The 17,491-nt window shown below is 40.5% G+C and overlaps 2 protein-coding genes across 2 annotated transcripts in view; one reads left to right on the top strand and one right to left on the bottom strand.

The window, feature by feature from the left end:
• The window catches only part of LOC308299144 (dematin-like), a 32,540-nt gene extending 26,110 nt beyond the window's left edge, over positions 1-6,430 (bottom strand). Inside the window, exon 1 of the mRNA XM_080742862.1 lies at positions 6,303-6,430. The gene's annotated coding sequence lies outside the window, so the exon portion shown is untranslated. The remainder of the gene's footprint in view (positions 1-6,302) is intronic.
• Positions 6,431-7,953: 1,523 nt separating this feature from the next.
• On the top strand, positions 7,954-17,352 carry pbdc1 (polysaccharide biosynthesis domain containing 1). Its single transcript, XM_080742603.1, has 6 exons — positions 7,954-8,007; positions 10,300-10,365; positions 11,671-11,730; positions 13,322-13,462; positions 16,221-16,332; positions 16,893-17,352. The coding sequence occupies exons 1-6, from the start codon at positions 7,978-7,980 to the stop codon at positions 16,985-16,987; spliced, it is 504 nt and encodes a 167-aa protein (XP_080598729.1). The 5' UTR covers positions 7,954-7,977; the 3' UTR covers positions 16,988-17,352.
• Positions 17,353-17,491: the final 139 nt, after the last annotated feature.

The raw sequence follows: 17,491 nt of genomic DNA, 5'->3' as shown, positions 1-17,491 counted from the left end.
CGAATAGCCCTTTTCTTTTTATGTGAAAGTGAGTGGGTTCATAAATATTGAACCAATCGAAAAGTGAGCTTGTGTGAATACGTAATATTGGATTCTGTGGAACAAAGCACACTTCTTTGGTTCCGTTTTCTGAAAAGTGAAACCGCTATGCACATACAAGGTTTCCACCGGCCGACAGGCAGGGACCTGCTCTATGCGTTTTTGAAGTAAAACACTTTTCCTTGGACTAAAACGCTCTCCTTGAGGTGCTTTGCTGCCACTGAACAGGATATCCCGTGTTGTTGAAAGACCTAAACTTCCTGTGAGCTGAGAGCTCCCTTTCTGTGTTTTTTTCCTTCTTTCTACTCCATAATGTCCCCTCCTTCATCTGCATCAGCCTCCTCTCTCTCTCCTTCTAACTCATTTAGCCCATGAATTATTTTTTATACTTTAGCTATTGAAAAATAGCAGATCTACAAGCTCGCAGCGCAGCACCGAGTGCCGCGCTGCGAGCTTGTAGATCTGCTATTTTTGAAAAATCGTGAAAATGTGTGCAAGTCTTTTTTTAAAGCGAACATTCGTAACTTTGACAATATTTGCTTCTGGGGGGGTCCCTGATACAAAATATGTTGAGCCGTGGGTCGGCGGCCAAACACATATAATCCTATAATAGGGGTCCTCGACATGAAGTTTGAGAACCACTGAGTCATAGAAACATGCGTTTTTCAAAAAAAACCTTAGAAGGATTTAGAAGACATTCATGGAAGCGGGTCAAAAACATCCAAAGACTTGCACAAAACGTCCGTGCACAAAGATTTTTCAAAAAATAGCAGATCTACAAGCTCGCAGCGCGGCACTCGGTGCCGTGCTGCGAGCTTGTATATCTGCTATTTTTCATTAGCTAAAGCATAAAATAATGGTTAAAAGACGTACACCGGTCTTAATGGCTTCTAAGCTACCCTCCTCCTCCTCCTCCTGGCTGGTTGTTTATCAGCGGGCCCAGCCAGGCCGACGCCCCAGCCAGTCCCCAACAGCCATCGCTATGGCGACGACGCTCCTCCCTCCAGAGAGAAGGTTAATGCCATGGGGAGCCATTCACTCTGATGATGAGGACATGTCCTCAATGTCACCATCTCACCATCTCACCAAACCAAACGATTGCCACCAATTTATTTGCACACACACGCAATGGAATTATTAGAATTAGAAGAATGTTTAACTCTAACCCTGAAGCCGAAAATAGTGTTTGTGTAGTGTGTGTGTGTGTGTGTGTGTGTGTGTGTGTGTGTGTGTGTGTGTGTGTGTGTGTGTGTGCGTGTGCGTGTGTGTGTGTGCTCCTATTACCCCAAACCCTTAATCTAACTTCTATATGTCTAATCCTAATCCTAAACCAGACCTGAATCTTGCGGGGACATCTGCCCCCTGCCCCTCCTACACACACACACACACACACACACACACACACACACACACACACATACACACACACACACACACACACACACACACACACACACACACACACACACACACAATTGCATGCTAGTACACATAGCATCTTTGCCGACTTGTATAGGCATGTATAGCCTACAAACAGGGGGTCCGGGACCCCTAGGGGGTCCTCAGAGTTACTACAGATCTTTGTGTGATAGAAACCTTTTTTCTCCTTTTTTATATTAACCACTTGAACCCTAGCGTCCATATTCGGAGAACTTTAAAATAGCAGATCTACAAGCTCACAACGCCTCGCAGATCGGCTATTTTCGGCAAATAGGTTTGGTGTAGAGGGGGAAAAAGGGCTCACTATAAAGATTGAAAGGTCAAGCGTATTAAGTATTGATTGTTCAAGTGGTTAAATATCTAGAAACACAAATTTACATGAACCCAAAATACACTGATGATTGTGCTGTCAAACGATGAAACTATATCGTATCTACGGGTTGTGGGGGTCCCTCCTTCATCTCTCACTCAACTAAGGTCCTTGGCCTGAAAACATTGAAGACCCCTGGCCTACAACAAGTTCAGTATAGGCTATTCTTCAGTTTTAAACCCCTATGCTCTGCTGACCGGAGTCCCCCATGCAGGCCAGGGTCTCCACCAATACCCCTTCCTTTTCCCCTTCTCTACATCGAATCTCTTTCGCTGAAAATAGCCAATAGTTTAGGCCTAGAATAGGGATGCTTGGGTTCACGGGGTTGAAGGATTTGCACTTGAAGTAATACTTCACGGTTGAGCAGATAATCTATACAGATGCGGCTGTGCTGTAATCCACACATGCAGCACAGCGCCGTTGCGAACCCTGCGTGTGTGAACGTGCTCAAACAGACACTTTCTAGTGGGAAGACAGTGCTTCTACACTACAGACACTCTATAGACACTCCTGCAGTAACTGTCTTGTGTCAGACCGGTCAGTGTTTAATTGAGTTGGCATGGCTATGCCATGCCAACCAGTGGTGGACAAAGTATATATACTAGTTAATGTAATATATCGTCGTTGTCGGGTGGAAACCTTGTATGTCCAAAGCTGTTCACTTGGTATTTATCATTTAAAAAATGAACTAAACTAGTGAAAACAGCCGATCTACAAGCACACAAGGCCTCGCGCCGCGAGGCGTTGTGTGCTTGTAGATCTGCTGTTTTCCCTACTTTCGTGGGACGGCCTTGTATGATGAAGCAGGGCTTTACTTTACGAAAAAACATACAAATTTGAAACTTTGAGGTACAAGGTTTCTGCCCGGCAGTGACGATAAGTATGTACTTAATAAAGTACTCAATGGTGCAAATTGTGAAGTACAATAGCCGATATACTTTGCGCTACGACCTTGCAAATCGGCCATTTTCACCATAATAAAGTGGTTAATTCATAATGTATGTTTGCACGTTTGGGTCCCAGGAGTGCCTTCCTGGAAATGTAACTACATTTCTAGGAGGCAAAAAATACAACATTTCTATTTGAGATGTATGGGGAAAGTCATGGGGCTTGCAAATATTAAAAGATATTCAAAAAACACTTTCAGCATTATTTTATGCTTTAACTATTAAAAAATAGCCGATATACAAGCTCACAGCTCATCTGCTATTTTTTTTTAAATCATGAAAATGTGTGCAAATATTTGAATGTACCGGTATATATTTTTAGAGCAAACATTTGTAACTCAACTCTTTCTTTCTCTGGATCTCTGGAACAAACTATTTTGAGATGGGGATCGGCGGCCAAATACTATACACATAATTCTAGGCGTCCTTGTCCTTGACATTAAGATCACCATAGATAAAGAAACATATGTTTTCCAGCAAACCATTAGGATTTAGAAGACATTTTCTAGGTATTTTTCACTGGCAGTTCTCAAGTAAATGTACTTAGTTAGTGTCCAGCAACTGATGGAGTCATGGTGACACTGATCCAGCGCTGGGAGGCAGAGCAGAGCGGACATGATGTGGGCCTACATGCAGGGGTGTCACACCAAATTCGGGGCCCTGGGTACAAGGATTCACTGTGGGCCCCCCATGAATGTTCTTCATAGGGGAGGGGGTTTAACCCATTTAGACTGGGAATGCATTATTACGCATTATTTTGTGCTTTAACTATTGAAAAATCTTGAAAATGTGTGCAAGTCTTTGAATATTTCAAATCCTTCTAAGGTTTTTTGAAAAACCTAAGTTTCTATGTCAGTGGTGCTCAAACATTTTCATTTCCAAAATGATAAGTATTTGGCCCACGGACCCCCATCTCAAAACATTTTGTTCCAGGGACCCCCCAGAAGCAAAATTTGAGTCACAAATGTTCGCTTAAAAAATACATATTCAAAGATTTGCACACATTTTCACGAGAAAATAGCAGATCTACAAGCTTGCAGCGTGGCACTCGGTGCCGGGCTGTGAGCTTGTATATCTGCTATTTTTGAGCGGTGGTCACAACGCTCCTATACGTGGCCGTGTGTGTGGGTCTGTCTGTCTGTCTGTCTGTCTGTCTGTCTGTCTCCGTGTCCGTAGCCTGCAGTAACCTTTTCTGACCACACATGTTAAGGGAGGGGCGCTGTTGCACACACACACACACACACACACACACACACACACACACACACACACACACACACACACACACACACACACACACACCACCGCTCAGTTCACACGAGTGTGATTTTTCAATAGCTAAAGTATAAAATAATTAAGGCCCCCTCCACCTTGGGCCCCTAGTAACTCAGTCCCATGTCCCCCCCCCCCTATACTAGTGACGCCCCTGCCTACATGGACACAGCAGCTCCAGTGGGGGAGGAGCTCAGCACTCACTCCATGGGAACAGGTCAATTACTGAGAGCTTTTAGCTGCCAAGGAAACATCAATGAAGTCTGAATCCCATCAGACACTTAGGTTCTCTAGTAGACCGGTGGTTCTCAACCCTTTTCATACCAAGGTCCGTCATTTACTCGTCATTTGAGCCATGCACGAGCCGCCATAATGATGAGATTTAGCCTCTCAGACCCAAAACGTAGAATATTTTGTTTGTTGTTGGATAGGATTTTGTCCACAATTCTGTGCTGTGTTGATATGGTATAGGAGAGACAACAGGCAAATGTTGATCAAAATAACATTCTCTAATTGTGTAGACTTCTTGTAAATTGACTAATTCAGATGTTTAACAATAATTGAACTCTGAAGAGTTAAAGATCTATAAGGGTCCATTTGGTTACCGACTCTCCATCATGTAGCTGGGGACCACCTGGAACCCCCTCAAGGACCCCTGGTGGTCCCCGGACCACTGGTTGAGAACCACTGCTCTATGGGATGCACGTCCAGTGCGGGCACCTAAACATTATCCCAGGGGTCTTCAATGTTTTTTTTTCAAGGGGCCCATGGACCCCTTAGCTGAGAGAGGGAGATGCAGGGACCCCCATATGTAATACAATATTATCGTATTAATTAAAATTGTGTTGCAGATTACAGATTTCATATAACTTCACAGACTTCTCTGACGACACTATCATAAGCGTATGTTAGATTCATGCTAATGTGTATTTTTAGACAGTTAAACCGTCAATACTTGACCTTTCACTCTGTTCTTGGTCTGCTCTTTTTTCCATCTACACCAAACCTCTTTGCCGGAAAAATAGCACACAGGCACAGCGCTCGCAACACTTGTAGATCTGCTATAGAGTTTTCCTCAGAATAGGGATGAAGGCCCCCCTATAGTAATTATCTGAGGACCCCCCGTTGAAGACCTGCCTTATGCCATCATGCACTTAGTTCTACCAGGTCCAGTGGGCATCTAAAGCTTGTGGGCATCTTATCAGAATGTACGAAAAAAGATAGAATATGGCTACTGTATAAAGAAATGTGTTTCAGGGGCCCCACTGTTCCAGTTATCCTACAATACAATACGATACTCAAATAGCCTACTTTGTGTTGTCGTTTTAATTAACATAATGAATTCAAAACAGGATAGCCTATATACACAGTCATTAGTGTGGCCAATTTTGAAACCATATTGTGCACATACAATGTTGAAGTGACTTGTTTACTTTAGAATAGGCCTACCCACTTTGAAGCTTCAGGATATGACTGAGTGCAACAAAGCATGGTTGATTGCACTTCCAATATTTATAAACAGTCCAAAAGCTTTTAGGAGGTTGAGATCATGCATTTCACACTCTCTGCAGGTGGATAGCTTGCTTCTGTCTAAAGCCTTTAGCTGTGCTACTGACTGGAGCAAAGCTTGAGAGCCAAGACAATCCGTTTGAAAGAGAGCACCAAATGTTTGAACATTATAAACTATTGGTTAGTAGACCTATCAGAACAATTAACACCACAAGAGCTGCTAGGATTTCCCATCATCTCCCTTGACTTCCCCTAATGTGGGCCTACAGCTTAAAACGCTGTCATAGGACTTGTTGTGAGCTATAACTAGGCTATTATTTATGAAAACATTATAGTCAAATGTATATATTATACCTACCTATATATTTCTTTTTTGCCTATTTTAAACCGGCGATATTCAGGGGTTTTAACATTTATTTTATGTATTAATTTTATTTATTTTGATAAATAGACCATATTTTGTTAAATAGACCACAGCCTATATATCCTATAGCTACTAAAACATAGCCTATCAGATCATGATGTCCATAAAACTCTGTATAAACCCATCGCAGGCCTATATCTACCTAACGGGACATGATCGTGTGGGCGGCCTAGCTGTGTCTTAATTGTGCCTGCCCTGAAGGAAAGGCAGCAAGTGCGCACCCCGCCGAAACGATGATGTGTGCGTTCAGATCAAAATAATAAAAATACAAAAAAAAAAACATTTCAATACATCTCCCTACCTGCAAGCAACGCAGTGCGCGTGGATCGGCAGCTCCGCAGGCCTGGCGTTACGAGATAATAAATGATCAAATAAGAAAAACAAATCCAGCAGCCTATCAGTCGGCAATAAACAGCAGCCAGCCGCTGCGTGACGCGCTTCGTCTGTACAGAGGTTGAGGACGGACGGATGGAGGCTGGATGGGTGGGTGGGTGTGGGTGGGGGCACTAGTGGGTGGGTGGGGGGTGATTGGGGGTGGTGGTGGTCTGGTGGTGTTGAGAGAGGCTACAGCAGCAGGCGGAGGAAATGGTTTTCCTGTTGCTCAGCAAGTTAGCCAACATGGACCGGTCCATTTTAGTGCTGGGAAAGCCAAGGGGAACATAATTATGCAATGTCATGTCACTGACTGCCAAATAATCTGTTTTTTTTGCAATTATTAGGAATGTATCGAGTGATCCTTCTGTGTAAAGTAGCCTACTCCGAGTTCCAAAAGCTCTACACTCTACCAATATTGGAGAAAATGCCTCTTATATAATTGTATGCTATGGGACAGGATGGTTGCATTCAAAATAACGTAATAAAGAAATAGAGCAATAAAAAGCACAAAAAAAGAGGGTGCGATGTTTCCATTTAGCCACAGGAGGGCAGCACAAATCAATGATTCAATATTCAAATTTTACATAACAAGTAGACCTATAAAAGATTGCAATTGTTTGTTTTGGGTTCCTCATCATTGTAGCAACAACAACACATTAGAGAAATAAGAATAACAGTCCAAGTAGTAGGCTCTACAGTAAAGAAATAGCCAGGTTACATAAGTATAGCACCATTTGAGGTGCTTTGAAGGTGCAGTGGTCATATGTCTAAAAATTATATCTATAGCCTACACATAAATTATATGTTCACCAACTAGTAGAGGGTTTATAATAGGCCTTCTTGTCAACTGAAGAATATATACAATCAGCAGCAGTATAGGCCTATAGCTTAACCAGGTTCTCAATGTCCTTGAAGGGGTCATTGAGGGGGTTCCCCAGCAAAAATGAGTAACAACCAGTTGAACACTATAAGCTATTTTATAATTAGCCTATAGTCTATTAAAAAAAAGACTAGGTTGTGGATCTGCTATTTTTAATCATTATTCGAAAGAAAGATCAACTACAAATGCACAATTATCCTGGTTCTGGCAAGCTCTCTAAATGCAAAGTGATACAGCTCTGTTTACGCATCTCTTTATTCTCCTTTTATTTATTTAATGCTATTCTTATTTTCTATTATTTGTGTACATTTACTAGTCTTGATTTGTGTTTGTTTTGTTATATGTTTGCTTTAATTGGCAATGTAAATCCATGTTTGCTCGAACATGCCAATAATAATAGGCTACAGCCCCTGAATTGAATTGAAAGTGTGTTGTGTGGTGACTGGTGAAAGTGGACAAGGCAGAAATATATGATCAGATACATGAAACATGAAACATTCAGACTGGACAGAAGATGGCAGTATAGCATAGGGTAACACAAAAAGGATGCTCAAAGAAGAAGAAGAAGGAAAAGAAAAACATTTGAGGCTGTGGCCCTTTAAAGAAAAGCGCAGATCTACAAGCCCACGAAGCGTCATAGCTGCCACGCGTTGTGAGCTTGTGGATCTGCTATTTTGGTTGTGCGCGACACCGCCGTAAAACGTAGCATAGATCAGGCATCATGGCGTCGAATAATGGACTCGGATCTCTGGTGAGAGCGTAAACATCTGTATTTATGTATTTACGTTTGCATTTAAATGAGTAAATGCACGGCGTGGTTGATGATATCATTCCTTGAATTAGTATAACTCAGAAATTAATAATAAAATACTGTTTAATATCAAACGTTAATTTTTATGGACGTAAACACGTGTGGTCGAGAAAGCCTACATATTGGGGAGGTTTTAAATGTTATGCATGTTTTATTTAAATTAATTAAATGTATTGTATGATACACCTGCTTTGATTTGTAAGTTTTGCTCCAGGTTGGTTTCTGTTCTATAAAGCCACATTTTAAGCTAATTGTGTTCATATAAATGAATAACTGGTACATTTTGTACACATTGTTCTAACTTCTGCAGTAACACATGTTCACAAGACACTCAAGCATGAGATCGACCTGTGATTAGTTTGATTGCCTTTCAGTTTGTGTCTCTGTCACCTATTTTAGAGATGCATACACATTTTTTTATGAGTTCTTGAGGTAATGCTAAAAGCAGATTCAGCTATGGTGAATGTCAAACCAGTGCCACCACATACTGTATAGCCTACCTTTCTAAAATGGTTTCTCAAACATAATTATTTACTCCAAGTCAAACATCAATATTTTTCATCTGCCATTAGCCAAATATTGGAATTGTCCCTTGTTCTTGGTTCTTTCCTATAACTATAGGTTTTGAGGTGTCATGCCTGATGCCTGTCATCTTTACACACTGATAATATATCCTGCCATAAGATTCCTTCCATCTCCACATGCCTACATGATTAATTGTATGTCTCTACACAGCGGTGGCTCCAGAGAATTGTGACTAGGGGGGCTATGGGGGAGCTGGCTTTTTTTGAGCGGGGGCTAATTAATTTTGGCAACACACAATAATGAATAGTACTACAAACAAGTAGGGCTGGGCAATTAATCGATTTTAAATCGAAATCGGATTTGTTTGTTTAAATTGGAAGATTTCAAAATAATGAAAATCGTCAAATCGGTTTTCACTTTAATTAGAGTAATTCTGGTGGGCATTGTGGGCACCTCAATGCTAAATTGTCTATTTTTCCAAAAATGTAAAAAAGAAAAAGGGAATTTGGATAATGGCGTGTAAAATATAGTATGATTTGAACATTTAGGAAAGAATAAGCCAATTAAACTTTGATGTTACCGGTAACCTTTCAGGATGATATGTCAAGAGCAGAAAAACATATTGTAAAAGTTGTTACTTTATTAATCCCCAAATTGTAAAAAAAAATTACATTTGTTACATTTTTTAATGAAAACAAGATTTTTGAAACAATACATTCTTTTCACCCAAAGATTTTAATCGAAATCGAAAATCGACTTTACTGAGAAATAAATCGGGATTTAATTTTTAGGCCAAATCGAACAGCCCTACAAACAAGATTCTCTCGCTTCTAGAGTATGGATAACAGAACAGATCAGATCATTGGCAGTTTCCAGCTCCAAATCTGTCTGTAGGTGAACAGATAGGGTTTTTGTGAGGCTGAAGATGCTTTCCAGCAAAAAAAGTATGATTTTATAGTATGGTTTTACATAGAAGTCAGTCAATTGTCTATCACATATTCATATACATTTTATTTATGTATTCCTTAAATATTTTTCATCAGTATTGGGTTTGTGGGGTGGGGGGGCTTAGGGGGTGCTAAGCCTTCATCAGGGGGGGCTAAAGCCCCCTCTAGCCCCCCCTGGAGCCGCCACTGTCTCTACATGTCTGTCTTCTATCCATTTTTGTCACACAGTTAAATGACTGTCATCATGACATGTTGTTAATGTTGTTACAGGGTATCGAGGGCATGACATGTTGTTAATGTTGTTACAGGGTATCGAGGGCATGACATGTTGTTAATGTTGTTACAGGGTATCGAGGGCATGTCATCATGACATGTTGTTAATGTTGTTACAGGGTATCGAGGGCATGTCATCATGACATGTTGTTAATGTTGTTACAGGGTATCGAGGGCATGTCATCATGACATGTTGTTAATGTTGTTACAGGGTATCGAGGGCATGTCATCATGACATGTTGTTAATGTTGTTACAGGGTATCGAGGGCATGTCATCATGACATGTTGTTAATGTTGTTACAGGGTATCGAGGGCATGTCATCATGACATGTTGTTAATGTTGTTACAGGGTATCGAGGGCATGTCATCATGACATGTTGTTAATGTTGTTACAGGGTATCGAGGGCATGTCATCATGACATGTTGTTAATGTTGTTACAGGGTATCGAGGGCATGTCATCATGACATGTTGTTAATGTTGTTACAGGGTATCGAGGGCATGTCATCAGCTGCTCATGCACTCTCTCTTCCAGCTGATGCCTATGGAAACAATGTAAGTGTTGATATCATATTTATTTAAGAAACTGTGCACATGTTAGGCCTATTGTCACTGGCATTCCCTGTCCAGTGATTGTTTTGTGTTTTGAATTGTGCATTTTATCAAACTAGCAAAACAGCTTGAGAAAGGTCTTGCGACCGAAACGTTGCTCCATTATTAATACATCCTCTGAAACGGACAAGCGGCAGTGTGCACTGTGCAGGCCAATCTGTCCACTATCATCAGATCTCCTAATCTTTTGTTACCCACGCTCCTGCTATAGAGGAGCTGGCTGTGCGAAAGCCTTCTCCTCATAAGTATCAGTGTTGGGAAAGTCCACTTTAAAAATGAACTAGTTCAAGTTCAAAACTTCTGAAATGAACTAGTTCATTTCATAGTTCATAATTCTATATTTTGAACTAAAGTTCATGGTTTCCCAAAATGAAAACTCAGTTCTTTTTCGTTCTTTTTTTAACCATAATATTTTTATACTTTTGGCTATTAAAAAAAAAAAAAAAGTTTAGACGTTGCTGCATGCTATTATTTGTCAAAATTATTGACACAGCCCATATAGAACCACACACAGCAATAATTTCATCCAACTTAACATTGAGGTGCCCACAATATTTAGGTGCCCAGTGCCCAGTCTTCCTGCACCTTTATTGTGAAGGGCTGAAGGCAGAAGTTTCTAAACCTCGCGCACAGCATGTTTCTGCGTTGGTTAAAATAGCTGATCTACAAGCTCACGTTGTCTCGTGGATGCGACGCCTTGTGAGCTTGCAGATCAGCTATTTTCGCCGTGCAACACACATGACAAAGTATAGTCAGGCTTTACTTGCGAGACGTAACGAGGAGGAGATTCACAGTGCAGCTGCAGAGTGCAGACAGCACCGCATATCAACGTTCACGAGGAGCTGCGTGCAGTGCGTACTATTGGAGCATGTGAATGAAAAGAGAGACGAGAGGACAGACGACCGCACGGAGGCGCGGACCGCCGCATGAACGGCCGACAGAATGATCGCGTTCGACAATTCGTTCATCAAGCGAAAACAAAGGACGTTCAGTTCACGTTCGCCCAAAATATGAACGTGTTCATGAACGATCGTTCTTTGAACTCGTTCGGGTACAACACTGATAAGTATCAAACTATTTCTTCCAACTGGTTGGCTTTATGTAGACCAGCAGCAACATAAGGTTTAGACGATAATACCTAAAACATCATCTTTACATTTTCAGTCATGAGATTTGATGTTCCTTTATTCCACGTAGGTAAGCTATGTAACAGTGTTGAGGTGTTAACTTGTACCTTGTGTTTTGCAGCCCCAGCTGGAGGTGATGTGGGCGATGAAAGCTTACAACCACGCAGAGGTCTACTTCAATGTAAGGCTGCGTCAGCTTCTTATACCCTTTACATACCCCCTACAGGGGTGCAGTTAGGGGTGGGCGATAGGGTGATAATTATCGTTGAGACGATACAATAGCCGCTTTCCAATCCGAGGGATTCACACTTTGAAGTGCGCATTTCAAGGGCTATGACGTCACTGGGCACAGATCTACAAGCTCACAATGCGTCACAACGCATTGTGAGCTTGTAGATACGCTATTTGGCGCGGCCCAGTGACGTCATAGCCCTTCAAATGCGCACTTCAAAGTGCAAACCCCTTGGATTGGAAAGCGGCTACTGTCTCCACGATATGCCTTTTCAGAGGTGTTGTATATATCGTGATACAATTGAGGGAGCCTTGTAAAAAAAATCCTGTTTAATCGTTAATACAGAGATTCATTGCAGAATTCAATTTAAACCAGCATTTTGGTCTAAATCAGTAGTTCTCAAACTTTAAAATGTCAAGGTCTCCACTTAACTCTGACAGTATACAAATCCATTTCATTTGTATACTGTCAGAGTTACATACTTGTAAAGTTCAATTTAGACCTCCCAACAGGAACCCAGAGAGTCTAGTTTTTTTTTAGAATCGTGATAAAATCGTGTATCGTGATACAGCTTGGGATTTTTCCATATCGCCCACCCCTAGGTGCAGTGATGATAGAAGTAATCAAATGTTTTACCCAAGTAAAAGTATCGATACTGCAATGTAGTAGTCGTTATGCAGAATGTCCTGTCTCACAAGTTTTCAAATGTATTAAAATCTTTTGAAAATAGCAGATCTACAAGTCGCATTGCAAGCGTGTAGATCGGCTATTTTCACATGACCAAAATGTCTATATGTTTTGTTGTAATAATCAATCTACAAAGTAATGAGTAACTACAGTTTTCAAATAATTGTAGCCGAGTAAAAGTACAATATTTGCCTCCAGTAGAGGTGAAAGTATTGAAAATTGGAAATACTTTAGTAAAGTAAAAGTACCTCATAATTGTACTCAAGTACAGTACTTGAGTAAAAGTTACTTTACGCCACTGCAAAGTTGAAATAAACGGCTGTGAAGTTGACATTGCTGTGTGTGTTAGGGCATTAACGATTTTTGCAAGTCGACTTGACTCAGTAAAAAGTTGAGTTGAAGTCGACTTCATCACATCACACACGACCCCTCAATTATTTTGGGGGGTCCCCAGATGATTAACTTAATGTGAAACATTGTTTTCTCACTCAACTGTAAACAAACCAACATAAAGTTTAAGTGTATAGAGGGTATCTTCACATTTCTAAAGTGCCAATTTAAGGATTTTTTAATACCTCTAAAATGACAAATTAAACATTGTCCAAATTGTCAAATATATAGAGGAAGAAATTGTGAAAATAGCCGATCTACATGTTGCGAGGCGTTGTGAGCATGTAGATCTGCTATTTTCACAATAGAAAAGATTTTTTTCCCCCCTTTTTTTCAACTTCGACGTTCTCTGGTGGGAGTCGACTTGTGTAATGAAGTCGACTGAGTCGACTTGTCGACTTTTTCATTAATGCCCTAGTGTGTATATTGCTGTAATGACTCCATTCCCTCCCGTCTTCCTCAGCTCATCTCATCAGTTGACCCAAAGTTTCTGAAGCTGACCAAGGTGGACGATAAGATCTACACTTCCTTCAGGGAAGCCTTCAGTGAGCTCAACATCCAACTGCTCAATCCAGACGACCTCAAGTCTGACGAGAGCAAAGAGGTGTGTTTAGAAAGAGTTTTCAAAGATATTTTATGACTTAACAGTTTTTTACAACAAAAGAACAATACAGTATTTGGGTTGTTTTAGTTGCCATGCCATGTATGATTGGTGAGATTTCCTCAATAGTTGATCTGAAGAATTGATAACCCAAAATATTCTCCCTTTTGCACTTTATTGATTAAAGACAAAAAGTCTTAGCCCACACAACCCTCTACCAGCTCAACTGTGCTTTAAAGGAGTAGTTCACCCCCAGATGTGATAACAATAAATTTACCCCCATTCATTCCGGATGGTGACCCGTTTCCAAACGGGTCACCATCCGGAATGAATGGGGGTAAATTTACTCCAATCAAATTTTTGTCTTAGGAATGCGACAAAAACCAAAACATATTATTGAACTCTACTCTCCATGGCATGACTAATCAATAGAAAAAAAAGTCATTTTGGGGGTGAACTACTCCTTTAAGTCAGTGCTTCTCAATCTCAACCTGTGGGCCGCGAGGGTATTGGAGGTGGGCCCCCAAATAATTGGCAAACACTACAATTTCACTTAATATCACAGCTTTCAAAAATAAATTGACAACAATTACAGTATTTTTCCTTTGAGAACTTGAGTTTTCATTGTGATACTCTTGAATATGAACTTGAAATTATGCTACGTTGGTTCCAATGATCAAAGCAGGAACAATCGATTGATAGATTTTTTGCCAATTCGTCCAAAACGTTGTCTGAAAATGCACCACCCATCTGACCACTCAACCCACCACCCATCTGACCACTCAACCCACCACCCATCTGACCACTCAACACGGCAGCCGATAGTCAATCAGTGAGCCCGGGTCCAGAAAAGGTTGAGAGCCACTGTGTGTCTCTATGTCAGGGGTTCCCAAACTTTTTTGTCTCAGCGCACCCCATAAATATTTTTTTAATCCGAGGCACCCCTACATTATAATTTTCACTCCCAGCACCTTATATTTATAGCATATCGTCGTTGTCGGGTGGAAACCTTGTATGTCCAAAACCGTTTTGTATTTATCATCTATAAAATGTACTAAAACTAGTGAAAACAGCAGATTTACAAGCTCACAGCGCGGCACCGAGTGCCGCGCTGCGAGCTTGTAGATCTGCTTTTTTTTTTAATCGTGAAAATTAGAATTTTGACCCGATTCTATTCTTTTGAATCCTTCTAAGGTTTTTTGAAAAAACTATGTCAGCAATCTGGCTAGCCATCGTCAAAGAAAAGGTCCCTTTCACTTAACTGGAGCTCAGTTATTCTGTTCTTGAGAGACTACTATGTCAGTGGTTCTCAAACCTTTTCATTTGAAGGACCCCCAAAATGATATGTGTTTGGCCACGGACCCCCATCTCAAAATATTTAGTTCCAGGGACCACCCAGAAGCAACATTTTTGTTACAAACGTTCGCTTTGAAAATACATATAAAAATTACAGTATTTTTCCTTTGAAAACTTGTGTTTTCATTGTGATACTCTTGAATATGAACTTGAAATTATGCTACGTTGGTTCCAATGATCAAAGCAGGAACAATCGATTGATAGATTTTTTGCCAATTCGTCCAAAACGTTGTCTGAAAATGCACCACCCATCTGACCACTCAAATGCACCACCCATCTGACCACTCAACACGGCAGCCGATAGTCAATCAGTGAGCCCGGGTCCAGAAAAGGTTGAGAGCCACTGTGTGTCTCTATGTCAGGGGTTCCCAAACTTTTTTGTCTCAGGGCACCCCATAAATATTTTTTTTAACTCATACCCTGCCAAAAAAGACGTTTTCTATAATAAAAAAAACGTCTTTTTAACTATGGACCTCCCTGCCAAAATCTTTTTTTTTTTTTGAAAAAATTTTTTTTGAAAAAAAATAAATTGGACCTCCAACAGTGTACTAGCCATGATCGCGATCGCGAAATTGCATGTTTAACCCCCATACCAACCCCATCTTTCAAACATGGCAGCCATGTTTGTTTACATTTGAAGAAAACATAAGGGCTGCCTTCTCCTGAATGCCTGAACGGATTTCCAAGCAGATTTCTTTGTTTGAAAGCTGTGAAAAGCATGCACATGCATAGTGCATGATCTGTGCAGGAATGTGTGCACCAGCGTGCACACTATTTTTTTAACCCTTTGTTGGCGAACCGGCAATATAAGAGGTCCCACTTTAAATATGGCACCGAAGAAGTTAATCCGAGGCACCCCTACATTATAATTTTCACTCCCAGCACCTTATATTTATAGCATGTCGTCGTTGTCGGTTGAAACCTTGTATGTCCAAAACCGTTTTGTATTTATCATCTATAAAATGTACTAAAACTAGTGAAAACAGCCGATCTACAAGCACACAACGCCTCGTGACGCGAGGCGTTGTGTGCTTGTAGATCGGCTGTTTTCACTAGTTTTATGCGACAGTCTTGTATGATGAAGCAGGGCTTTGCTTTGCTTTACCAAAAGACGTACACCTTTGAAACTTGGAGAAACAAGGTTTCTACCCGACAGTGATTATGTTGCGAGGAAAACGTCGAGCCAACAGCCATTTTGGTTAGAACTGACTGAAAATAACTTTGTACTTCAAGTTTTAAAATGATACTAAATATTTTTTCAAGTGTCCAAATAAATTCCAAATATTATCAAATGATCTCGCGTCGTGGCACCCCTGGACTGCCGTCGCGGCACCCCAGGGTGCCCCGTCACCCACTTTGAAAACCCCTGCTCTGTGTGCACCGACCTCCTGTTGTTTGTTTGTAGAAATGGCGTCCGTTCTGTAACCAGTTTGACGGGATCATCGACGACTTCAACTACGGCACGCTGCTCCGCCTGGACTGTGAGAAAGACTACACAGAGGAGAACACGATATTCGGTATGTCGCCGCTGTCCTTGGAAAATACACCAGGATACCGTTGGATAGGCCTGTCACAATTATTACACAATCGTCTAATTATTTGACATAATCGCAATGATTTTTGTCATAATCGTCATAATCGTTTCCATGTTGGAAAAATGTTCATATATTTTCTACCATTTTCAAAAATAGTGGAAATAGCAGATATATAAGCTCACAATGCGTCGTGAGCTTGTAGATCGGCTATTTCCACTATCAATGTAATTTTTTAAGTATAAAGTTGTCAAATATGTCAGTCTTTTCTTTGTATATATAGGTATATATATATATATATATATATATATATATATATATATATATATATATATGTGTGTGTGTGTGTCATATCTGCCATGGGCAACTATAAAGCCTACAAGCCAAACAGAAAACACAAAGACACAATTAAATCATTTATCGCAATTATTTGCGTGAAAATTAATAGTCATGTAAAATGTCATAATCGTGACAGCCCTACCGTTGGATAGAGATGCTACTACAATTCACCGATGTTTCCTTATCCTTGTTTTCTTCTCTTTCAGCTACCAGGATCCAGTTCTTTGCCGTTGAGATCGCTCGCAACAGAGAGGGCTTCAACAGCCCTATTTTCAATTCTAAAAGTGCCAATAAGAGCTAGCTCATCCCATTAAGACCTGGAAGTATTTTATGCTTTAACTATTGAAAAATAGCAGGTATACAAGGTCACAGCGCGTGCTGCGAGCTTGTAGATCTGCTATTTTTGAGAAATCATGAGGATTTGTGCAAATCTTTGATTATATCTTTTTTTAAAGTGAACATTTTTAACTCTGCTTCTGGGGGGGTCCCTGATACATACTATTTTGAGATGGGGTGGGCAGCCAAATACATATAATTCTTAGGGTCCTTGACATGGAAAAAGTTTGAGATTCACTGGCGTAGAAACATGTGTTTTTTTTTTTGTTTTTTGTTTTTTTCGAAAACCATAGAAGGATTTAGAAGACATTTATAGAACCGGGTCAAAAATACTCAAAGACTTAAACAAATGTTCACGATTTTTCAAAAATAGCAGATCTACAAGCTCGCAGCGCGGCACTCGGTGCCGCGCTGTGAGCTTGTAGATCTGCTATTTTTTAATAGTTAAAGCATAAAATAATGGTTAAAG

Source organism: Nannobrachium achirus (genome assembly GCF_963921795.1).
Source record: "Nannobrachium achirus genome assembly, chromosome: 15".
NCBI classification, from domain to species: Eukaryota; Metazoa; Chordata; class Actinopteri; order Myctophiformes; family Myctophidae; genus Nannobrachium; species Nannobrachium achirus.
Note: the sequence above shows the minus strand (reverse complement) of the source record. Positions and strands in the feature narration are given on the sequence as shown.

Coding starts and splice junctions, on each gene's coding strand:
- pbdc1 (XM_080742603.1), top strand. CDS start 7,978: ATGGCGTCGAATAATGGACTCGGATCTCTG. Junction 8,008..10,299: donor ATAATGGACTCGGATCTCTG/GTGAGAGCGTAA, acceptor ATGTTGTTACAG/GGTATCGAGGGCATGTCATC. Junction 13,463..16,220: donor AGTCTGACGAGAGCAAAGAG/GTGTGTTTAGAA, acceptor GTTTGTTTGTAG/AAATGGCGTCCGTTCTGTAA.